At 38.7% G+C, this 26,324-nt stretch overlaps 1 protein-coding gene across 3 annotated transcripts in view; it reads left to right on the forward strand.

Annotated features, from left to right (window-relative positions):
- The window catches only part of PKP3 (plakophilin 3), an 85,065-nt gene that overhangs the window by 27,166 nt on the left and 31,575 nt on the right, over nt 1–26,324 (forward strand). Inside the window, exons 1-2 of one of the 3 annotated variants that reach the window (XM_087919449.1) lie at nt 6,884–7,014; nt 7,366–7,555. In XM_087919449.1, coding sequence (XP_087775575.1) covers nt 6,943–7,014; nt 7,366–7,555 — 262 coding nt within the window. In that variant the 5' untranslated portion in view covers nt 6,884–6,942. Of the gene's footprint in view, nt 1–6,883; nt 7,116–7,365; nt 7,556–26,324 lie in introns of those variants that run through there. The other 2 variants (XM_026706698.2, XM_026706697.2) reach the window with 2 other exon arrangements.

Consider the following 26,324-nt stretch of genomic DNA (forward strand, 5'->3'; position numbering starts at 1 on the left):
GCAAGAAAAATGTATTGGAGATATGTGGATGATACACCATTTTTGCGATGTAGGTTTCAATGACATGAAAAAAAAAAGTCAAGTGAAGATTCAAATGGTCTCATTCTGAATATGAAAATTAGCAGGTACACTTTCTTTAATGGTTCAGGATGCAAAGATAAATGTGCAAAGTACCACATTGTGATTTTTGCACTTAAGGTACTAGGTGTATATTATAACCAAAGATGCCCTTGATCTCGTAGCCAGCTGATTTGAGATTTTTGACAAAATGAAAAGTGATAGGTACAATTGAAGGGATTAAAGATCGTGATTATCTCTAAAGGAGTATAAAGTGGATTTATCTGATCAAGGTTAAAATAGATATGTGGTTATTTCTGCTTACACTTAATGGACTTTAGTTGACCAGGACTGAATGATGAGATTTCAAGGATCTGTTTATACATAAGAGATGAGATATGGGATAAAGAGAATATAGTTTAAAAGAAAATGATAAGTTGTTAAAATTGTTTATACTTATGATGAATGGGGGAGACACTTCTTCCCCCCCCCCTTTGTTATACAGGTAGTCCTCAATTTATGACAACTGAGCCCAAAATTTATGTTGCTAAATGAAACATTTGTTAATGTCCCATTTTATGACTTTTCTTGCCACCGTTATTAAGTGAATCACTGCAATTGTTAAGTTAGTAAAATGGATATTAAGTGAATTTGGCTTCACTTCCCCATTGACTTTGCTTGTCAGAAGTTGCAAGAGCTGATCACATTATCCCAGGACACTACAACCGTCATAAATATGAACCAGGTACCAAGCATCTGACTTGTGATCATGTGACCATGAGGATAAGTGTGAAAAATGGTCATAAGTCACTGTTTCAGTGCCACTGTAATTTTGAATGGTCGCTAAATGAACTGCTGTAAGTCGAAAACTACTTGCATTCTTATATTTTCTTTCTTTTTTAAATATTTTCCCTTTACCTGCACTTTTTTCTTTTTATTGTTTTATTTTCTGTAGTTTGTACTAGTTTGCAGTTTGTTTAACTATAAGGCTTTACAAAATCATTATTTAACGAGTGAATGCAAGTTGAAGAATGGATGGAAGCAAAAGCCACTCCCTCTTTTATGTGATGGCTCCTCCTGCTCCATTGTTTGCAACACATACAGTCGAGGGAGGGCTGCTGGGGGTTCGCAAGGGTTCGCAGGAGATCCTCTAGCTAAGATTCTGCACAGTTTGGAGAAGCCCCAAATCCCACTCCTGGCTGGCCCAGCCCTGCCCACCCCATGCCAGGAGTCCCTACGTGGCCTGTTTTGGATGTAGGTAAGTGCAGGGCGCATGCAGAGGCTCAGGGAGGGTGAAAAATGGGCCTCCTGGAAGTTCGGGAAGGCTAGAAATGGGCCCATTTCCAGCTTCCGGAGAGCCTCCAGAGCCCAGGGAGCCCATTTTTTGCTCTCCCGGAGGCTCGAGGAAGGCCTCCAGAGACCAGGGAGGTCTCTGCCATCGTGCAAGAGGCCAGCTAGGCCACACCCAGCATGGCCAAGCCCACCCAGCAACGGGGCAGAGAACCTGTTGCTAAAAATTTTGAAGCCCACCCCTGCATACAGTACATTCCTTGTATCTGATGCTTTTATTGGAGACTTCATCACACAGCCCAGAGTCACTTTATAGGAGAGATGGATATTACATATAAAAAATGTAATAAATAAATAAATAGCATAAAAAGCAAGATGGCCACAGATAGTTGTTAGAGATGAAAGTTTTCTCACCATCTTCCCAACACTTGTTACATTGGGCAAAGAACATAATAAAATAAAAATAATAAATGCAGGATCAAAAAATCTTTTTTTAAAAAAGCCCTGTTTGTCTCTCTACCATTTTTAAAGAAAATAATGAGGACCAGTCGTTCTGAAAGTAGCATCCCTGATTCTTAGTGAAATAGTGAAAGAACAAGCATGGGGGAAAAGCTGACAAGAAGATCTATCTCATCTGAAAAGACTCAATCTCCATTTAAGCTAGAAATGATCAACAAACATAAGGAGTAGTAGAATTGGGGTGTCCTTGGAATATTCAAGAATATCCCACCATGAGAAACAAGGAAGAAAGTACATTGAATCAGCACAAACAACCACCTGTGACAGATTATATCTTAAAGACTAGACTTGGAGCTGAACACATCGATGTCATGCATATTTTATGCTGTGGTCACTACAGGGTGATCCACTTCTCATTTTGGCAGACTTCCCACAAAGTTTTCTGGATGAATCATGAAAATGTTTTCCTGTATCAAGGCAACAGAAATGTCTTGGGTGGGATAACAGTATTTGCACTTAGGCTGTTACAGATAAGAATACAATGTGTCATGTTGAAGACTGCCCTCCTGCCCTGCCCCCACCCCCAATAAACCACCTAAGATTTACTAGGATTAGTATTTTAAGCGTGTACTGGTATACTTGTATGCTTCCTAACTAGTGGGATGAAGTCAATGTTATGTTGGGTTGAAAGTCCCTAAATTTCAGATCTTCACATGTAAACAAGATTGATTTAGGTTTCACTTCTGGGACGTTAGCGAAAATGTATCAAAACTGACCAGGATTATTTTTACTATTAGCAAGGAATGCTGTGTATGACAGGGCCATGACTATGGCTGATGACCCAGTATGGACCTTCTCTATAATAAAGAACATTCTGTAAAAGCCTCAATGAATTGGTGTCACCTAAGCTGTTACAAGAAATATGGAATCTACATCTTGTAGTGTCTGTGTGTCACATTTCAGAGGATAGTAATATTGGAAGAACTGGATGTGAGTTTGAGGAAACTTGTGCTATGTTCTGAAGGGAAGCAATCAAATTAGGGGCTAGGGGACGATATTCTTTTAGGCGACATAAATGGATGTCTGAAAATAAGATGGTAAAAAGTATAGAGAATATGATTAAGTTATTCTGAGACCCTCCAAAATGACTGAAAATGGTGAATATTTGGTGGATAAGTATTTAGAAAAGTGTCTGTTTATTATGTATATAGTATGCTTTTTAAACAAATGTTCCTGTATTTATTTCTGTACATGGAAAAAAGAATTATTTAAAAAGCACCACTAATTTCATTTTTATTGTGAAAGGCTAATACAAAGATGTAAGAATAATGAAAATTTTTCAGCACAGAACAGGTCCTTATTTGTCAATGGTGGATTTTGGGGGAAAGGGAATGGAAGAAAAGAAAGATGTGAAAAGAACAAACACGAAAACAAAACTATTGCAAGAAGATAAAGTGTGAATCCTCTACAGTATCTATCTGGATAAAAATAGAATCCTCTATTAAACTTGCTGTTTAATTTCCCAACAGAATGAATAGAAAGTATATGAATGGAAATATGATGTGAACACTATTTGGAGTAGAGATTTATATTACAGAAATGTGTAATGTTACACTAAAAAAAAGAATGCCTGGGGAAATGATGATTCCTACAACATTCCTTGTATAAAGTATAGTTAGACATGAAGATGGTGATGGTGATAGAGATAAGGATAGAAAAATATAGTCACGACTGTGGGTGAGGATTAAAATATGCTGCAAAAACTAAGGGTAAGAAAAATATACTAAATAATGTCTAAAATACAAAATATGGTTGCAAAAATATAATCAAGGCAAGGAATCGTAAAAGGAGGAGAGAAAATGCAGAGCAATTTTGATATAAACAATACTATATGATTAAATAATTTATGTATTACTTTGAAAGTCTGTGAAGACAGCAAAGAGCCTCCAGCAGAGTGCATGCAATTAAAAATAAATATGATTTGGGATGGAACTGGAGTGTGGTAATGCTGGTATAAGTATATTACAGTTTTATATGTCAAAAAATGTGATATGTTGAAGGGTGAGTTTGAAAGAAATTCTGTAAATACTAAAACTTATGAAAAAAACTGATGAGTCATAAATGTTGTGAGAATGCTTTCAAATGGTAAGGCAACATGAAGAGACATTTTTCTGCATAAATATTAAAATATACAGTGTTTCTCACAAAATAAGGCCGGGCCTTATTTTTTTTTGGCCCCTGAAAAAACGGCTAGGCCATCTTTTCGGGGTTAACTTAATTTCCTCCCCCACCAAGAGCGGCCCATACGCACGTACCTCGCCGCGAGGCCTCTTCTTTCGACAGACAAAAGCGCCACTTCAGGGCAAGGCATGGCTGCCCATGTCCCCTCGCCTTTAGGCAGTCTCTTTCAGGCGATGGAAGCTCCCCAAATGCAGTCACAGCCACTTCGATTAGCTGGTAGAAGTGGCCTCGGGGCAAGCGCACACACACACACTCCCCTCACCACGAGGCCGCTTCTTTCGGCAGATGAAAGCTCTCTTGAAGGCAGAATCCCCAGCCGCTTCAGGGCGAGGCGTGGCTGCCCATGTCCCCTCGCCTTTAGGCAGTCTCTTTCAGGCGATGGAAGCTCCCCAAATGCAGTCACCAGCCACTTCAATCGGCCGGTAGAAGCCAATTGAAATGTTTGCAAGCTTGCAATAAACTTTTAATGTGTAAGCATAGCAAAATACAATTTTATTTCCATTTTGAATATAGTTCTGGGAAATGCTTAATTATCCCAAAGTTTGACTTAATTGCTGCACATTTTGGGCCTGTTTCCCACCACAGAGTGTCAATCCTTTTTAACAAAGTCATCTTATTTGGGAATGCTTTCTTATCCAAGGGGATGGTTCATACTTTAATTATGAAATGTTTAATAACTGGATACTCAATGTTGGGCTGTGCTATGTAGAATTCATAAAGCTAAGCAGGGTTGGGCCTAGTTATTACTGTACTATCATCAAGACTACATACCTCTAGAGCAGGGGTGTCAAACTCGATTTCATTGAAGGCCGCATCAGGATTGTATTTTACCTCGGAGGGCCAGAGTGGGCATGGCCAGATTGGGTGTGGTCAGCTTGATATCACTTGTGTCGGGGTGCCTGTAGTGGCCCGAGCCCTCTGCCAGAGTAAACAGGCTCCTGAGCTCCGTTTTCGGCTGCAACGGTCTCCTGTAAGTAACCCTCTGCCAATGAAAACAGAGCTCAAGAGGGCTGTGTGCAGCCCACCCGAGTTCTGTTTTTGCTGGCAGAGGCACCGCAGGCCAGTCTTTCGCCGTTTCCCAGGTGGCCCTACGGGCCAGATCTAATCACCCCGTGGGCCGGAACTGGCCCCCAGGCCTTGAGTTTGATACCCCTGCTCTAGAGTCTTTCGTCTCGACATCTGACAGCACTTCATAAATGCTAGTTAATTATTATTTGGCTAGAGACCATACAAAGGAAAACAATACTATGAACGTGGTATATATAATAATGATTGTTCCATGCCAACCTCAGGCTGGTATGTTTTAGAAATAATTGTTGTTTCAAGAATGAACCAAATTAGTAATATTGCAAGAGAGGAGAGGATGGCTCATATCTACTACTGTAGTCAAATGTTATTACTGTAGTAGTATTTGGAATATCATCAAACCTAAAATCTCACTGCATGGTTCCATCCCTCTGGGAGGGCCATTGCTTCCAGCCTTATCTTTAGACTGGAAATATCTGAGCTACTTTAATATCATTAAACTGTTTCTTAATATATAAATATCTTTCAATTAGGTTGATGGAATGACAGAGGTGGGTGTCAGGTGTACGACCAATTGCTGCCACATAGAACGTACTATTACTATAGAGAACAATAATTCTAGGTACCCATATAGCAGCTAGAAACCAGCCTGGGAATTTTTTTAAAAAAATCTCAGAAAAAGGTAATGACAATCCTCTTCCATATTATTGGTAAGCAAAGTCCCTATCCTCACATTTGACTTGGGGAAAGTACTTGCACAAAGAAACTCACAGACTTAAATGTGTATAAGCAACAGTGTGTACTGAAATAATTGAGTAGTTAATCGTACTATGAAGGTATGAATGAGTGAGAGAGAGAAAGACAGAGAGGGAGGGAAGTTGATTAGACAGGACCATCATATATGGTGAGGCAAGCAGGGTGGGCATCAACAGGAGGGCTGTCCTCATAGATATGTGAAATGCTTCTTCTGAAACCGGGCAAGTTTAAATCGCTGTACACCCTCCAAAGAACACGAAAACACAGCCGTGTGTGATACAGGTGGGAACCCCTTGCAGGAAGTTTCTAAACCAGCGGCTGCCGCCGCCACCCTAATCTCTGTGTTCATAACTCCCAGCAGATACTTTTGCAAAAGGCTGAAAAAAATAATCATAACCCGCTGTCCTAACCCTCCCTGCTTTTGCTCCCCTTGAAACCTCTTTGAAGTCCAGCTATCGGAAGCGACGCGTCCCGAGTAATTGCCGATGGGTTTGTGCACACTCGGCAAGGCGTCCCGCGCTTCTGGGTGGCGAAGAAGGAAGAAAGCAGTGCGGGACTTTGACCTGCCTCGGCTGGAGCGCCAAACCTCTTCGCTCGACGCGTACTTTTTTTTTTTTTTTTTGCAATGTGAGGGGAGCAAAAAAAAAACTGAGCTCGACTGAAGTGGGATGGCCGTGCGCGCCTTCTCCTTTCTCGATATCTTTTTCCGGCCTTTCCGCCCCGGGCAGTCAAGGCAGTTTCCCTAGCCAGACCAGAGCGATTTGCAACTTTCGTTCTCAACGGAGGAGGAGGAGGAAAGGAGATGGTACCCCACTCCACCCTTCCCCCCCCACCCCTCCAAGCCCCGGAGGCCTCGCCGCACCCAGAACCGCTTCTGCTGGTTTGCGGAGGCTGACGAGGGCCAGGGTAGGGCCGGCGGTTGCATCTCGGGCACCCTTGGGATTCGGTCTGAAATTTCGCAGCTTGCCAAACGCCTCACCTGCTTTTTTAAGGTGGAACCGGCCGGCCTGCTCTGCCTTAAAAGCCTGCCCTTTTTTGCCGGCGTCAGTTGCTAGGGAAAGGGGTGTGACCTCGTAGGTGTGTTACAAGTAAAGAGGGGAGGGGGGAGGAGATATGGGCAAGGAGAGTCCCGGGAGACCAAAACAAGGCTGGTGGAGAAGACGGGCATGGCGCGGGACCGAGGTGGTTAGAGGAGTCTGTGCTTTTGCGCCCGCCCGCCCTCGAGTGGAACAACTTTCTTGAGCTGCGTAACCAAGATAGAGAGGAAGGGCCTGCCGGGGCCACCTGTAAGACAAGTTTGCGCCTTTTCGGAGTGTGGAAGTGCCCGCTCGGAGCCGCAGAGTTGTCGGAACTTTTTGTGTGTGTGGTTTTTCCCCCGCCCGGGCAATTTCTCGCTGAGTCCAGCGAGGCCTCGGGCATAAAAAAGAGAGAGAGAGAGAGAGAGAGAGAGAGAGAGCCGGGGCCTGTTTGAATGTCCCCTTTTGCTGGGCTGCTGCCACCATGCAGGAAAATAATTTCTTCTTGTCGGCTCTGCAGCCGGAGAACGGCGTGTGCTCCTTGGCGCTGCCCTCGGACCAGCAGCTCGACAGGAAGCGCAAGGAGGTGCCTGACGCGGAGCTGCTCAAGAACGCCCGGGTGCAGGAGCAAGTCCGGATTCGGATGCTGCAGAACAGCCATTCGGCCCCCAGGAGCAACGGAGTCTTCTCGGACTACGCCGAGTTGAAAGGTAGGCACTGGGGTGAGGGACGGCGGTGGAGGGGATGGTGGTGAGGGAGATGACCTTAGGGCCTCTTTCCAGAGCAAACAGGGTAGAAGTGTCCATCTAGGGGAGGGCTATAAAGGGACTTGAGTGGGTTGAGCAGGCCATTTAACAACACGTTGCCGGCCAATGCTTTGGGAAGTGACAGTTCTCTAGTTCCTAAGGTAAACAAACAAACACATCATGGCTTGCCAAAAGCCACCCAGTGATTGCATGAGAGGTGAACTGGGATGCCTCTTGGCTTAGAACAGAGCTCTCCAAACTTGGCAACTTTAAGACTTGTGGACTTCAACTCTCAGAAGTCCACAAGTCTTACAGCTGCCAAGTTTGGGGATCCCTGGCTTAGAACATCTTAGAACTCTTAGAATAAAAAAGGACGCTTTTTATTGCATCGAATTCCGATTGTTCAGTGACTTCTCCTAAGTTTCTTCTCCAGTATTGCATCTGTAAAAAGCCTGGACTTGGAGGGTGGGGGAGGCTGACTTTGGAGGAGTTAGTTCAAGAATGCTGATGCAAATATTGCTTCCAGAAATATGTTGGGTTGGGTGTGTGGCCTTGATTTCAGCAGTGTAACCAGTTGAGGCTTCTTTGAAATCTGTGAAACAGTGATTAACTGTGTTATTAGACGTGCTTTCATTAAAAAATGGAAAAAGTTAATGGAAAGTGATGGGAAATCCACATATTGTCTTTTATTTCTAGCCTTCTATTCATCTCAGAGGTGGTAGTATCAAACATTTGTCAGCCAAAAGGAGGATTGCATGAGATAGGAGAAAAGTTTTGCCTTTGGTTAATTTGAGTTTTCATTAATTTGGTTTTCAAGGTAGCCATACTAGCCTGTGTTGCATTGCTGACTCCCAGTTTTGTAGGAGACAGCCTTTAGGTTTTAAACAACTAGAATATTCCTTCATTCCTCTTTTTTTCCAGAAAAGAACATAAACAAAAGAAACTCAAACTATAACTATTCTTCCTAAATCACTTCAGGAATATTGTATTCCATACAGTTCTTTTGAATCTCATATGCATCACTTATCTAAAGCTTATCTAATGGTGATAACAGTAGAAGGAATTATTAATCTTTTATTGATACTATATTATAGTTATTCAAAATATTATGTAATACAGGACCATTATCAGAATGGTTTGCACAATAGCAGATAGGACAGCACTCCAGAGGGTTAAACGTCATTGCCCAGAAGATTATTGGTTGTCCTCTCCCCTCTTTGGAAGAGCTTTATAGCTCCCGCTGTCTTAAGAAAGTTCAAAACATCTCAAAGATCCATCTCATCCTGGGCACCCTTTTTAAAACTATTATAGATAATAAAAACAAGGACAAATAGACTGAAAAACAGCTTCTATCTCAGGGCAGTAACTCTACTGAATTCGAATGTATAGGGCAATATTAATGCAATATCAGGGGTTTTCAATTCAATGTATAGAATGTGAAGGATGTGTGCTTGTGTTTATTTTCATAGTCATAATGTACACTGAAGATGGTATTTAATTTTGTTGTACCGAGGTGCAATGACAATAAAGTAAACTAACTAATACTTTTTTAGGAGTTGGTTCCACTAAATTACTGTAAATACAGCTGAGTTCTAGTAAAAAGGTTTAAGACTGAACATAGTGAGATAAACAAGATGGGAAGCTTGATCCCAGGCATGTTTACTTGGAGATCATGTCCCACTGGATTTATTACGTGTAAATGTGTGTTTGAGTTATTGAAAACAGTGCAAGTAAACTCGATAGCTGAACAGAGTAGGATTTGAATTTGCACTTCCCCTTTTATTTCAACTACACATTTTCCAATGTGAATCAGGAGTTAATTTCTCACTAATTAACAAATGTCTTGTTAGAAAAGCCTTCTTATCAGAGTCATTATGTCTTTCATAGTTGCATCACTGGCAAAAAAATAAAAATCAATTTGGGGTTGTTTTTACCAGCCCAGGACTTCTGGAAAATTGTAGTAGTTGGGCGTCTGGCAATCCAGAAACTAATAAAAGCATTGACCAGAATTATAGTTTTGAACTTCACATTTTCTAGATGGCATCTGTTACAATTATATTGCCTCTAATTACTAGACTGTTGTTCTGTTACATCTGAAAAACATGACTAGCATTTAAAAGAAACCCATTTTGTTTCCTTTTAAGATGGCGTCAGAGATATTTTGACTGCATTTCTGTTCATTATTTTTCATGTTTTGTATTGGGAGTTCAAGACAAACTCCCAAATTAGGAGATGTGGTATCATAATTTTATTAATTTAATTTATATGTATATAAGTAAGCCATCAAAACTGGTCAGATTCTTCATATTGTACTTTCTGGCTTGGGAAATTTGGCTTTGAAAGTTTCTTCCTGTAATCTTTTAAGATAATACCTTGACTATTCTGACATAATTGATAAGTTGGGAAGAAAGTTTTATAAATTATTTATCACTGTTGTTTAGCTTATTATGTACAACTTCAGTAGAAGGTCTGGGTAAAAGTTGCAATCTCTAATTCTTTATCAGGAAATGATACATTTTCTGATAAATTCAAGTCAATATGGCAATTTGCTCTTTTCTAGTCTTAGCACTGCTGCAGAGAAGGTAACTGGAGAAGTCTGGTTGAGTTTTTGATGTGAGTTGTTGCTGAGGCAGTGGTTTCTTAACATATCCCATTGAACTCTCCTTGACACTGTTTATCAACTCATTGTTTCTACTTCATGAGTTCTCTGAAGTTCTTTTGAATTTCTGTATTAAAAAGCATTGTGATGGCTATCTTAATTTATGTCTTCATAATATTCTGAGACTGCTGAATGATAATAGATTCATTGCACAGGATTATGCTAACTAAATTTCCTTTGAACTGTACTCAGGTTAATGCTTCAGAAGTGGGTAAGCCACTTTTGAAGACACCAGGACCTTGCTTTTTGTGTCTGCTTATCTTTTGATGTATCAGTCTGATTCTAATCATAAACCCCATATTCTGTTCTGGTGTCTGTCCTGCATGTTACAGTGTTGTTATAGATCCAATAGAAATGTAGGAATTACACAAAGTCATTAACAATTAACATGGGGATCCTAAATTAGATTGAAATATGAATTATCCACAGTTAGAGAAAATAAGCAAGTCACTATTTCTAATCAGATTATTCAGGAATTTATAGCGTATTCCAGGATGAAGGACCTCTCACACCTTAGATATTAATGAACATCAATATTGAGCTAGCTGGGTCAATAATGCAGGAAGCTGGGATTTGTGTTTCTAGAAAGCCACACATTTCCCACTTACAACATATTTATCTTTTTCCTGCATCAGAATTATGCAGACTTCAATACTTATTTCTTTTTCCCCATAAAATTCAAAGCATATGTAGATATGATTCCTATTATGGTACAGACCTGGTACAAGTTAGGCCTGGCTGCTTCTGAAACCTGTATATCTTTAATGGATGTATGATCGACAGCTATCCAATGGGGTCTAAATTGTTTTGTGTGATAGCGAATCGGTCCCAGGCCAGGAGTAGTTGAGAGACTGGGCTGAGACTTTTCAAAACAGAGCCTTACCATTGACAGAAAGGATGATGCTGAAACATGATATATTACAGTGCTCCCTCCAGAAATCTTAAAACTTTTATCATCGCTGGCCATTGCCCGTGCTCAATCATGCTGCTCAATCAGTCTTTAGTCCCATATATCTCAATCAGTCTTTAGTCCCATATATCTGGAAAATACTAGATTGCCTGCAGCTGTTACATACTAGCACAATAAAGATACTGGAGGGCCAATTTGTTTCTCTGAATTTTTGGCAGTTGGAGTTGTCTATAGATATTCTCAATAATGATTGCCCCAAAAGTGCTTTTCAAAAGGCAGTTGAATTTTCTTACTTTTTTTCTTGAAAACATTTCCGGTCTCATCCTGGAAATTTCTTCAGTTCTGGCTGAATGATTGGGAATGATTCAATATACTTTGCAGTCATCTGGTTATTAGCACTCTGAGGGTTGGCGGTTAGCTCTGTGAGAGTCACTGAGGCCACTTGGGAGTTTTTCTGTGCCCTCAGAGTCACCTGAATCAGAGTCCAAATGACTATTCTTGGGACTGTTGACAGGACTGTGTTGGAGACAGGAGATAGGCGTGTTTAATCATGAGAAGTGCTGTTGTTATCTGGCAGTTTGCATTGCTTAAACATCATAGCAATATTGTCATACCATGATGTCACAATAGCTTAGAGATACTTTTGGCACACAGGTCACATGCTGCAACTCCTCCTCCAATCCCATTTTAAGGAAAAAAGAACATTTCCTTTCTAAGGACATTCGTTCTGAGATACTTCTTCTAACTAAAACATGGATTCATACTATACTATATGAGCAGGCTCGTATAATAAGATTACATGAAAATCTCTCTCAGTTTGGGGGTAGGAGTAGATCTGGATAAACAGACTTGGTATTATTAACTATTTTCTGGTCTGAATCGATGCCCTCCAGTGACTGATAAGAAGTCTTTCACCTTCAAATACAGGGGTGAGATAATAGTGTCTTTAAAGAGCTTTTGAAGTGCTTACATTTAAGTCCTTCAGGGGGAAAACAAAGAACTTCCTGTTCATTCTCTGTTTTTGGTAGAGATAGAGCTGGGGGTGGGGGGGCAGGGAAGTCTCAACTATGGCATGCAGCATAGTTAGGTTTCGGGAAGCGTCTTCCTCTTGCTCTCCTGCCCTCTTTGCTCCACAACCACATTTGAAAAGATTGTGATGGTAACATACAGAATTGATTTTAATCATTTAAGAGGAGGCATCTTGAATATGATACACTTACCTCTGGAAAGAGAGGAGGCTGGACGTTATATATACATCTTCTGACCTGTGGAAGTAATGGAACAAGTGAGAGAAGACAAGGGAAGAAAAACAGAAACTGCCCCAAAGAAAATGAGAATCAGATTCTGAATTAACACTGTTGAGAAGATGACCAACTGGAGCTTCCCACTCAACTGTGCCTTAAAAAGGAACAGGCAGTATGCTAGTAAATAATAATCATCAGCATATGCTTACAGGGATTGTTTTGACCTGAGAAAGGGACTCTGTAAACTTGCCCTGGTGCCTTCTTACACAGAAGGTAGATATTAATTAGTCACACATACCTATTGCTGATTCATAATTTAGTACAACCCCCAGAAATGTAGAATATTTAAATGGTGATCGCTATTACACACACACACACACACACATATTCTTATATTAACTATATTATATATCCTATATATATTATAATAATAACTATATTACAGTATATAACCTAGCTGTGTATCATTAATTATCTTTGGTTTCTTGCCACGGGAAAACTGAACTGGGGAATCCCTTTATGTATATGCTTTGAGGATGGATTATAATCCTCCAGTCAACAGTCTTGACTTATCTAATGTTTTCTTGACATTTGTTTTCTTTTTCTTTTTAAAGCTGGTTTTTTTAAAAAAAAATTATTGGTTTTCAAGACAAACATAGACAAACAAAACATAAAAACATCAAGCCATCTTCCATATGTATACACATACATAGTGTGCCGGTTGGTTTACAAATTGTTTTGTGCTTCCATTTCGTAGTCTTCAATTACAATTACATTGTATATATTCTCATATTTTAAATCAAATATTAAATACATTAATATCATTGTTAATCATTTGATTATACTTTTATTCATTCATGTTTTACGAAATAATCATATTTTACTTAGTTTTATGACAGTTCATATTATCATCTCAAATCTATAATAAGAAAAAAATAGATCTTTATATATTTATTATTTTCTAAGAATCTACATATTTCACTACCATGTTTTATTGTCTAAGCATTGATAGAATAGATCCCAAATTTTATAAAATTGTTTATCTTCTTGTTCTCTAATTTCAAATGTCAATCTACTCATTTCAGCACATTCCAATATTTTCTTAATGATTTCCCCCTATAATGGTATTTTCTCATTTTTCCAATTTTTGGCAAATACAACTCTAGCCACTGTTAATACATTTACAATCAGGTATTTCAATTCTTTACTATATATTTCAGGTAAAATTCCCAGTAAAAATATCTCTGGTTTCAAGTCTATATGCTTTTTTGTCATTTTTTCCAACCACATGTGGATTTTAGTCCGATATTTTTTGGCATCCACACAAGTCCACCACATATGGTAATATGAGCCAGGTATCTGATGACATTTCCAACGTTTTTCAGATTTGTTCTTGAACATTCTTGCTATTCTTGTTGGGGGGAAATGCCACCTGTAAAACATCTTATACAAATTTTCTTTATATGCTGTTGACATTGTCATTTTATAATTTTGAGACCACCATTTTTGCCATTTCTCTAGATCAATCCCATATCCAAAATTCTTCACCCAAGCAATCATAGTTTCTTTAACTTGTTCTTCTTCTAGTTTAATTTCTAATAAATATCCATACAATTTTTTAATCACCTTTTCATCAGTACCTGTCAAAATCTTATCTAAGTCAGTCAGTTTATCATAGAAACCTTCTGTTTTAGAATCTTTGTCATACCTTGAATGTATTTGCACATATGAAAACCAATTTATCTTTATACCTTGTTCCTCTAATTTTTGCACAGATTTAAGTTCACCCTTTTCATTCAGTATTTCACCATATCTGTTTGTTCCTTTTTATATATTATAGGATACGAAAATGCTTCAATAGTCGATAGCCAGACTGGAATTTTCAAATAACACTGTCTTTTAATCTTCTCCCAATTTAACCATAGAGACTCCCGTATATATTGTCTTCTAAAATACCCCTGTGTTTTAGTTCCTTTATTCCATAGAAAAGCATGCCACCCCAACAACAGATCATGTCCTTCTAATGTCAACAATCTAATATTTCTTAATGTTATCCATTCCTTAACCCACATCAAATCTGTAGCTTGGTAATAGAAGTTCCAATTAGGCAACCCAAATCGTCCTCTTATTCTGGCATCTTGCAAAAGTTTTAACTTTATTCTCGCTTTCTTACCTTGCTATATATATTTCAACACAATTTTATTTAAATCTTCAAAATAGTCTTTTCCAAGCCTAACTGGAATTGTTTGGAACAAATATAAAATTCTGGGTAGTATATTCATCTTGATTGTTGATATTCTCCCTATTTCGCCAAATCTAGTGCTATCTGCTGCTTAAGTTTGATATAATTTATTCTCTTTTAGTGTACTACATCTTGCTGTCAAATGTATCCCCAAGTACTTGATCTTATTCGTGACCTGAATTTTCAATACATCCTCCAGTTCTTCCTTTTACCTTGATAGCATATTCTTTGTCAAGATCTTTGTTTTATCTTTATTTTCAAACCAGCCACCTTTCCATATGTCTCTATCTTTTCTGTCAATTTTGATGCTGTTTCTAGTGGGTCTTCTAAAATGAAAACCAGATCATCTGCAAGTGCTTGCAACTTAAATTCTTTCTTTTTAATTTTCATCCCTTTTATATCCTTTTCTTCTCTAATATTTCTGTTTAACACTTCCAAGGTTAACGCAAACAACAAAGGTGACAGTGGGCACCATTGTCTTGTTCCTTTTCTTATATCAATAGAATCTGTCAGTTCTCCCTCTATCATTACCTTTGCCGTTTGGTTATGATATATAGCTTCTATTGCTTGGATAAATTTTTTACCAATGCCCATCTGTTCTAGCTGTAATAACATGAATCGCCAATTCACATTATCAAATGCCTTCTGTGCATCTAAAAATATCAAAGCCATTTGTTTTTCGGGGTGTGCCTCGTAGTATTCCAAAGTGTCCAAGATTACTCTCATATTGTCTTTAATAAAGCTGGGTTTTTTTTTTTTTTTAAAGTACCTGTTTTTATCTGCTGTTTTGCTTTTGATGCAGTAGATTTCAGGGCAGAAAACCTGTTTTGAGGCTTCAGTCTGAAAAGATTACAATATAATGATATTTTCATAGTGAAATTGTTATGTTCTTTAAACATAGGCTTCTGCAGAGTCTTTTCAAAAGGGGAGAATAGTCCAGTTCAGTGGTAGGTTTCAAATTTTTTTACTACCGGTTCTGTGGGCGTGGCTTGGTGGGCATGGCAGGGGAAGGATACTGTAAAATCTCCAGTCAGAGGTGGTGTTTGCTGATTCTCCGAACTACTCAAAATTTCCACTACCGGTTCTCCAGAACTGGTCAGAACATCCCGAACCTCTGGTCCAGTTGCAGAATAATACCAGTTTAATTGTTTAAGACAGGAGTGTAATTTCCAGTCTCACAGCTGACCATGGACACTGAATTCTGCCTTTGTGGCCTTCACTACTCTCACTGTTACTGAAGAGTAACAACACATTTTTCTATCAATTTTTGTGCACAGAAAGCATAAGCAAATGGAAGTATACGTCTAAAAATATCTTTCCTGGATCTTTTCCCCCATTCCAGTCCATGTTACCACTTGGTTGCCCCAAAATATAAGAAGTAATTCTTGGCTGCAGCCATTAAGAGGGTGCCCCCATTTGATTCAGTAAAAGTGATTGACACAAGATCACAATTAGATCCAAGAAGAAGAGAGCTAGAATGAAAGTTGATGGCTCATGTGGCTCCTTCTGTAATCACCACAGAAGACTACCCTGAATATAAAATGACCTCCCAAAACAAATACAAGAATATAAATATAAGAAAAAAAATGATAAAATGCTGGGCAGTTCCCAGCTTCCTTTATCAATTTATGGTTTCCTCTTCAGATTTCTCCTCCCCTCATAAACGTGATATATGTCACACTTCTGTGTACGCATGTATATGGACTGACTGAACAAATAAATAAACCTGCTGGAAATCCCACTTCTAAAAAGGATAGAATCAAAATAAAAACAATTACTGGACAAAATTAGTAAAATATAGTAACCTGTTTGTTAAATAGTTTAATTCCCTTCTTGTTAGTGCCAGCCATTCTCACACACAAAAGTCACAGAAAAATAGGGGATGAATAGGGGATGAAACACAGGGAGGAGATAAGTGGATAGAGAAGGAAAGAAAAAGGGTTGAATATGTCAAGCTGGTTGGTTATTGTAACACTAATTATCAAAGGTATCTTTGAGTTTCAGTAGCAACATTTGCACCTCCATCCCATTCCTTTATTTTCAGCAATTTTCATCTCTGAAAGCAAAGTAGACCATCTCCATTCATAGATGATTATAGGGGAATTGGAATGAGATTCAACCATAAAGATCCAAAATAATAGAATTGGTGTGCATGCATGCATGCCTGAGCATACTGTCACCTGGACATTTGTAAGTTATTTTTTGCTTCATTTACCATCTGTAGATTAAGCATTTCTTTCTGATGAAATCTGTATACAAAAGTTTTTTTTTGTTGTTGTTCCATGTCTGATTCTCAGAGATTGCCTGGAGAAACTCCTTGCAGTTTTCTTGGCAAGATTTTTATAGAAGTGGTTTGCCATTGCTTCCCAGGGTTGAGAGGTCACCCAACTGGCTTCATGCTCAAGGCAGAACTAGAACTCAACGTCTCCCAGTTTGTAGCCTGATGCCTTAATCATTACACCAAACTGGTTCATACAAAAGTATACATCTAGCCAATTCTTTGTAAAAGACAAGAATGCCCAGCAAACATTATTTTCTTGCACCAAAATGTCAATTATATTAATAAAGTTTTACATTACTTTTATTGTTTGGGGTTTTTTTAAATAAAATATTTGGAGGTTTACTTGGGATTAGTTTATCCCCAAAATGGGGCAAGCTTAAAAAAATGTGTGCTATCCAAAATTTCCGAGATTGCTAACAAGGTAGAAGTAGAACGAGTGAGAATAAGGGGGGAAAGCTTGATCAAATTTATTCTGGTACGTTTAACAGGGAGACAATTTGCACAAATTATTTATTTTTTTATTATTTATTACTTATAAAATATGCATCCTAAACTTTCATTTTTAGTAACTGCAAAGAAGGCAAGACATTTTGAAGAAAGGTAAACCTTGTGTCTTGTTGCATTTCAAATTGGTGCTAGTTTAATACAAAAAAAAAATTGTAGGAGTAGAAGTGAGAAAGGAACTTGGAGTTGGTCTAATGAGACCTCTGCTTAATGCAGAGTACAATGACTGCATCCCTGACCAATAATGTTCTAGTCTTTTTTTAAAAATTCCCTTTTGATGAATTGTCTACAATCTGCGAGAGAAGTCTGCCAAACTGTCAAACTATTATCAGTAAAAAGTTTTCCTCATACTTGAGCAAAATCTGGTTTTTTATCCCTTCTTATTAATTCAAGTACTTTCTTTTAAATCAAGAGGGGGAAAATTGCTCTGCCTCCTGTATAACAGCCCTAAATGACAAGTTGGCCGTTCTCTGTTCTTCCTTTCCTACCAGCAACTTTGTGTCCAGTATTGAACTTTTTTCTTTTTTAAAATTTATTTTATTTTAAAGTTGCCTTTGGCAAGACATTATCATGCTTTGTTCTTTGATGATGCTATTCAGAATTAAATATACTTTTATGTACAGAAAGAATGCACTGTTGTACTGAAGGCATTTAAAGGAGATTTATCCATTTCAGAAGCAGTGCCCATGGCATACTTCCATGGTTGATAGGGACATGCATAAAACAGAAAATAAGTTTTATTCTTAGCTTAGAACAAAGTACCCCACTCAAATGTTCTCTCAAATGTTTCTACTTGGCTGTATTCCATTAGAATAAGAATTGAAACAGCCTGAACATTTTCTCCCCCAGCAGAATGAAACTTGTATTATTCTGAAGATTTTAATCACAGAAAAAAACGGAAAGTCAGAGATCACTTTTGCTTCCTTGAATATGCAAGAACAGGTAGGTAGTAGTCTGTGCTGAATGACGCCTACTACTCAAGTTTTAGAAAATGTGGCTAAGGGCATGCTTTTTTAAAACATTTTTGAAAACTTTAATTACCTTGCCATAAAAATATGGAAAGGCAGCCTTGTTTTTATTAACAGAATCTGTTTCAATTATCTTCTATTATCTCAGGTAATCAATTACCCTTCTCTACACTCTATGGAAAAAAATGATTTTTTTTTTCAATTTCTTAAAATCTTCAGTATTCTTTTCAGATAGTACATCACTCTTATTTAGAATTCATGTTTTGAATTTTTTTAAAAATACCTTGGCCAAATTTCTGCATTTTTTTTCCCAGCCTGTCTGCCGGATGCAAACAAAAACAAATGCATTTGTATTACTCTTTCCTGATGTTTTTACTTGCATACAGGGGTGGCTACAAAAAAGAAGTGCTGATGTTCCTTGAGTTACATGAATAATATTAATGTTGCACAAGGCAAAACTGTACACACACAAGGTGCATAACAAAGTTCCATAAACAAGGCTAAGCAAACCAGGGTGCAGATTCAGCAACATTGCTACTACCTGTCTTTAATACAAACTGTTGTGTGGATGCACATGCATATCCCTGCACAAATTAAGACATGGCATAACCCTCATTGAACCTGTTCACCCACCCACAGGAACTGCTTTATTTTCACACACGTTTCTCTTTCTTTTAAACAGCACAAATTTACCAGGCAGATTAGCAGCTTTGCAACTGCAACTACTGTAGTCGTCTTCTGTCTGACCATGTTCTTCATTGCTTCTTTCCTCTCAACACTCCATTCCCTCATCACCTGATCCAGATGACAGCAAAGAACGTGGTCTGTGCTACTCTACTAGTTTGGACTGGAAACAGTCTGGAATCCAATCTTAAGTCACCAAAACTAGAGCTCAGACATATGCTCAGAAGAACTATTAGGCTATGCCTCCAAAAGGCCCTTGGAAAAAGCTCAGCTTTAATTTAGTCTCAGAATAAAATACTCCATTTTGTTTTACAGGGGCATCAAAACTTCCTCTTTGAAATCAAAGCATTTTGCATATCCCTACTGAATACTATCGGCTTGAATTCTAGGCGTTATTTCTAAGAGTCTCCAGAATTTGTTTCTCAACTAATTTTCTGTTCTTGGGCCCCAGTGCAGCCAGCTTTCCCCCAGTATTCAGAATGTTTGTTTCACACTCAATCCCATTGTGTCATTTTGGAAAGTGTTCCTCTTAAACATTTTCCTGACAAAAAAGTTGAACATGTTTCACCAAACTTTGTAATTGATATCCCCTGCTGATCTCTCTCCAGTGTGGCCAGTGGATATAGATGAATTGGTAGGGTTTGTTGTTAGATTTCCCAGAATTCCCAGCCAGCCAGCAAGTGGGGTGTTCTGGAAATCCTAGATGACATAGCTGGGTAGCAGTAAGTTGCAAGCGGGTGATCTACATATGTATTTGATACATATGTATAATGTCATATATTTGTGAAGAAATTATGAGTCAGTCTTTGTGTCTGGAGCAAATTAATACTTTGGAACCCCACCCAGTTTCTTTCTCCTGCCATCACAGTATCCCTTCATGTAGAATGGCCTCTCTGGGTAGCTGTTAGCTCAGCTACTTCCTTTTCTTCTTATTTTTTCTCCAGATCCACCTTCACAAATTATTTCTAGGCACAATCAATAAGCCAAGTCTTGTTTTTTTCTCTACTGTATGCGTATTCCCTCCAGTGGTGCGTTTCAAAACATTTTACCACCGGTTAGGTGGGTGTGGCTTTGTGGGTGCACTTTGCGTGTGTGTGCCAAACACACACTTTGTGCAGGCGCAGAGGCTTTTTGACTCACCTCCTGCATTCTTCCTGATGCTTCAGTAGCTTCCACGTGGCAATTGCTGTGCTGCGCAAAGCAGCTGCACTTCAAAAGCAGAACATAAATGTTAGTATTGGAGCCTGGGCAGGCGGGTGGGCCCAACAGCAGAGCAGAGAAAAGCGTTTTGGTCTCTGCTGCTCATCGGCGCTACTGGCTCGGCAGAACCGGGTTGAACCGGTAGAATACCACTACTTATTCCCTCCCTTGCCCTGAGGAAAGGGAATATATTAAAGCATGTGTGTGTTTATTTCTCAAATTCCACCATGAGAAGTCTACAGCATGGATAATGTATGCTGAAGATGAATTGTCTGGGTATATGTCTAAAAGAGACCACTCAAAATACTTGACTCTCTATGGAATTCTACATTTCACCTACATTCCATGGAAAGGAACCAGGTTTTTCTGGGCTGTACACACATGTGCACTCAATTTTGAAAGGAGAAGACGAGGAAGAGCAGGCAGTGAGAACTCGGATCCTTTCTAAAACTTGTGAGGAAAGCAGGCAGTGGAAACAGCATATGGTTGCAGCAATTAGTGTAGTAGTTATGTCATTCCTGGAGTCTGGGTTTATTGCAGGGCGGTGTAACAGCAGAAGCACCATATTGTTAAATTAATTTTCTCTACACAAACATAGGTTTACAAATCTCAAGTTTAATGAGTATCTTATTTTAATTTCAAGCTTATGTTTTACCTCACACTTCATATTTTAGATTTGTTCATTTCAACTTTAGGCAGATTTAAATATTGTTCAGAAATCCGTATCAGATCAGTGTTTGAGCAGAGCTGGGTAGGCCTGTTTTTTACATTAGATTGGGCTGAACACTGTGTCAGAGTTTGGAGTTAGAATTGGGAAAATGCAGAAGCTTATATCTTTGCTAAAATACCCTAAAATGATCAAGTATGGTGGCAAGGATAAGGAAAAGTTTTTCTTCATATCATTGTTTCCTTAAGTTGAACAAATAGTTTGCAGCTATTAGCCAGTTACTCCTTGACATCTGACATTTTTCATCCAATAGTAATTAAATATGTATGACAATAAGGTAGATGCTGACAGTTGCAAAAGGAAGCAGGAATTGCAACCTAAGTGAGCTTTTAAACTTTCCTTGGGATAGCTTTAACAGATGAAAACAGAACTAGGTCAGATTTGTGCTGGTCCAGGTGTTTCCTGAAGGACACCATTAACATGAGATTCACTCAAGATTGTTACCAACTCATATGATTCCCTGGGAAGCAAACATAGCCCTTGCCAACTAGCATAGCTCTTGCTGAAGTCACCACTGTTTGGGAATGTTACTTACTTTTACATCCTGATTTTAACTATTGTGCAGCGATATCAGTATGGCAGAATGAATTTCAGCATCCAGATCCAACCCTGCATTTAAAAGCTTGGAGTGGTATGCAACATTGAAAGCAGTGGAATCCCCCCCTTCCCATCACGAGAAAATAGCATTGACATCCTGAAAGAACACATTCAGTGAATGCATAAAATCCTAGAAGGGGCTTATCACTGATGCTAACCCAAAGCCTGGGGGAAAAGACTTTTTAAGGATAGAGGCCACATGGATCTCTAGGGGGAGATTCTGTTTGAGAAAACTGCTGAAGTATGCAGTTATGATAGTGTAGTCTTTTGTAACAATACACACTAGTGTAACCACAATTAATACCCTTTCTGCACTTGACAGCATATCCCTAAAGGTAGCTGTGGAAGCTCAGGAATATATAGTTTTAAGATCCAGTGCACTTTTGCCTATTTCAAATTCAAATACTGCACACTTTCATAGGAAATATATCACTCTAATAAAAACGGGGAATTGCCTGGAACCAATCTGGATGGTGAGTATATAAAATCTGCAAAGTTTTGTTCTATTATCGATTTCTTATCAGACCAGATCAGTGTGGTAGTTTCCCGTATGACGCATTGGTTTCTGATTTCAACCATTATAAATATGGGAAAATAAAGTCTTTGTTGAGCTAGTTCTTCATGTTTTTCCCCAGAAGGCATGCTAAAAAGGAATTTGAAGTAGGTTCAGATTTTCTTTCTGCTATAAGAACTATTTTGTGTGAATTACAAATCTGACTGGTAAAATAGTTTTAAGTACATTTTATATTTATATTTGTGGGTTTTTTTTAATCGTGATAGATAAATACAAGAACTATTTAGTTCCAACCTGGCAGAGCAGAAAAATAAAAAAAGGTAACTGAAGTTCATAGTAAGGTAGAAAATTTGATGATTCAGAACTAAGATGCAATACTGTGTCTTATAATATCATAAGTATTGCAGCATTCAGCAACAATTGTATAATTTATTCTGTGTTTGGTGGAGTAGTACAATAAATATTTATTTTGGATGTAGACTGAAGACCTGTGCAATGTGAAATGCTGCCTCACCCAACAATGGTGTTCCTCCCTTTTCTTTGCTTATGTGTCTAAGGAATAATTCTTCAATGCAGGGCTTTCATTCTTATGTTTGTGTATAAACATACATACACTTGAATGTTCTATGAAATTGGATTGTATTTTATTTCTGTGACATCACAAGCACTTTTCTGTTTAGTTTTGTTGGTTCACTTACCTATTTCAGCAAAAAAGATAGGACTAAAGCCTGAGATTTGTCAACATTGATAAGAAAATACTGGTTTTCTTTGTGTATAATATTGAAATGGGCCTGATGAAGTGAATAAATAGATAAATTTATACTCAAAAAGGATTTTATCAATGATTCATGATGAGATTGGAAAAGGAATCAAGTGGGGTGCTGGGAGAATCAGACCTGGCTTCTCCAGTGCTTTTAGGAATGGCTTGGATAAGGAGGTGGAGGGAATGCTTATCAGATTTGCAGATATCAGAAAATTGGGTGGGATAATTAATACAGACAGAAATAATATTCAGAAGAATCTTGATAATTTAGAGAAACACACTAAAAGTAATAGGAATAAATTTAACAATGTGCCAAGTTCTTGACTTAGAAAGCAAAACTCAGATGTACTTGTACGCTGCCAAAAGTCTTCAGCATTTCAGCAAGATAGAAATACATTAATAAAGAGAGAGATAGGGGACATCTTGGTAATGATGCTTGTGAAATATAACTTAGATATAATTTAGAAACAGAACTACATTTTTCAAATCATGACCATAATAATTCAACTTTATTCTTAGTCAGAACTGTACCTTGAGGACTGGTTCCAGTTCTCAGGTAATATTTTAAAAGAAATATGAAAAATTGGAGCACTTCAAAGAAAGGCGGAAAGGATGACCAGTGGATTAGTAAGACTGAAGAGCAGTTGAAGGAGCTGAATGAGTGATGCTGGGGGGTGAGGGGGGCAGAAGGGGGGAAATGTCCCAATAGTTGTTTGACAGCAGCCCAAATTATCCAGAGAGGTGATAATCTCCCCTAATGTATTTAAGCAGAGGCTAGTTAACTCTCTGCATGGGATGCTTTCATCTGGATTCCTGCATCTTCCTGCAGAAGATTGGACGATGTCCTAAATGGCTTTTCTAAATTTATGTTTCTGTGATTTCAGTATCACACACATCTGTCTTCAACTGTAGGCATGCTTTTCTTGCTCTTGACTTAGAGCCGGAGCTTTGTTTTAATTAATCATGGCAAGAGTCTGTCTCTAAACTAACCTTGTTTCCAAGAAAAAACCAAAACAAAGCCACACTGCTAATAAACTACTGTGCAGGGCTGATTTCTCTTGCAATCAGAACCAAAATTAAGCTACACAATGACCATCCTAGTCTTTCTTATTCAGTGGACTTGGAATAAATTGCCAGGGGTTTAGCCTAACAGATAGAAGTGCGTGTTTTCCCCATTGAATTCCTTGTATACTGATGACTTCTATTAATGAAATGATGTTTTCTTTCTGACTAACATTATATTACTTTTTGGAGTGTTTGGTTGTTTTAACTCTAAGAGGCAGTTCTGTATTTCTTTTGGCCTAAATCCTACAAATTACATATTCTTTGGCAGCAAATGCTGCTTTGACTATATAGGAGAAAAACCATAAAATAGGAAAACTCCATCAAAAGGCAAAGTCTCTGAGTGAATTATAAAAGTTCAGGACACGTATCAGATATGATCCAGAATGACTCACTGTTCTTTCACCATATCATAAACCCAGTTGAAAATGTACTCAAGGATCTTTCAGGCCAAGTGCCTCATTAAGGAATGTCACCATCCTTAGCATATTGAATATGGATTCAAGTTTATTTTAAAATGCAAACCTGAATCTAGAGTTCTGAGATAATAGAATATTCATCAAATTATATTGCGCTCTTTCTGTTAAACTTCCAATCTGTATCTGAGCTTGGCTTAAAGTCTGTGTACTGGCATTTAATTTCTTAAAAAGCGAAGAAGATTGAAGTTTTTTTAAAAAAAAATTCTGCCATCAGCCTTTCCAGATATGCTGTCATTGGGATCAGCAGGCACAACACTGTGGGACCCCCACAGAGTTTCCTACTGCATTTAAACATTAATGATTCTTGGAATAATCTTGTGGCTGCCCTACTTTCACTGAGCAGGCTTTCTCCTCAGTCATTTCACAAAGCTGCTTAATCTTCATGGAGTTAAAACTTCCCTGTGTCTCCTGTGGACACAGTGAAGGATTGGAAAGGTTATATCATGCTTGCCCTGCAGTCAGAAGCCAGGGCAAAGCCAGAATTTCCCAATGGGAAACAGCAGGCCCTCAAGCTCTTTAGAGCTGTAGCTTTACAAAGGAAAACCAGCTTTGCTTCGGTTTCAAATAAAGTAGTGCAAGGCAAGAAATTGGTTGACTCGCCTCCCCTAAACAGCTGACTTTGGGTGAACAGGCAAGTTTGGAGCCACATCTGAATTGCTGCAAAGCTTCCTTAGAGCAGCAACACACCTCCAAATATGTTTCCCCATTTCCTGTGTTGCACAGAGAAAATTTAACAGATTGTAAAGTGTCCATGTCAATTAGAAAGAATGAATGGCCAAAGAGACAAAAAAATCTATGTTTAATTGCTTTCCCTTTTACTTTCCCCCAAAAAGTAAATGATGGCAGATGATTGGGATACCCAGAGGCACACACAGAAGGTAGAAGTGAAATTGTAGAGGGTAAGAGAACTGGATATTATCTCTGTCCTTTTTTCCTGATGGAAGACTTCTGAGAGAAACTCAAGAAGTAAAGTGCTTCTCAGTGGTCTAAAACTTTGGAACCAGTTTGAGATGATTAGATGGAACATTTGCCTTCCCCTTGTTAGCAAAAAGCTGAGGGCTGGATTGCCTAGCATTGTGATCAGATAAAATTATTTGGCTACTTGTTAATAAGGGAAGCTTTGTGTTGCATTTTGGAACAATTTCCACCAGAAGCCTGAAAGCAAATCTATTTAATGAACTCGTAAGCCACTGTCATAAACTAAAAAGTCAAGTATGAGATAGGAAATTAATATGTCAATATTAATGAGAACCCCTAGGACACTGGTGGCTAGCCTTTTGGGGCTCCTATGCCAAAAATTGTATGCGTGCTTGCATGCTTGCATTTGTGTGCCAGCACCCAGAAGGCAATGTGTGCCCCCCCGCCTGCTGTGCATGCACACACAATCCCCATCCACCACACCGCCCCCTTACCTGCACTGCGCCTGACAGCTGATTTTCATCTGGTTTGAGGCCTTTTTCAGCCTCCCAGAGGCTTGAGGAAGGCTTCTGCACACTTTGCAGGCTGAAAACTAGCCCCGGTTTGTCACTTCCGGTATTTTCGGAAAAAGAGGAAGTGATGAAACAGGGCTAGTTTTCGGCCTGCAAAGCCTGCAGAAACCTTCCTCAAGCCTTTAGGAGGCCGAAAAAGGCCTCAAACTGGCTGAAAATCAGTTGTGAGGCATGCACATGCGCAGTGAGGTAAGTTTGCCTGCAGCTTGCATGCCAGCACAAATGGCTCTGCATGCTACCTGTGGCATGCGTGCTATAGGTTCGCCATCATGGCTCTAGGAGCTGAGTTTCTTGTAGCGTTTTGAGTCGGGATTATGTTTTCTCTTTTGTTGGAAGATACACCATAGTACATTTTTTCAATAGATATGTTTGACCAATAGCATCTGGATAATTATTTTCAGTTGGAGTC

The sequence above is a fragment of the Pseudonaja textilis genome, chromosome 1, assembly GCF_049901715.1.
Source record: "Pseudonaja textilis isolate UNSWEBS1 chromosome 1, rPseTex1.2, whole genome shotgun sequence".
NCBI classification, from domain to species: Eukaryota; Metazoa; Chordata; class Lepidosauria; order Squamata; family Elapidae; genus Pseudonaja; species Pseudonaja textilis.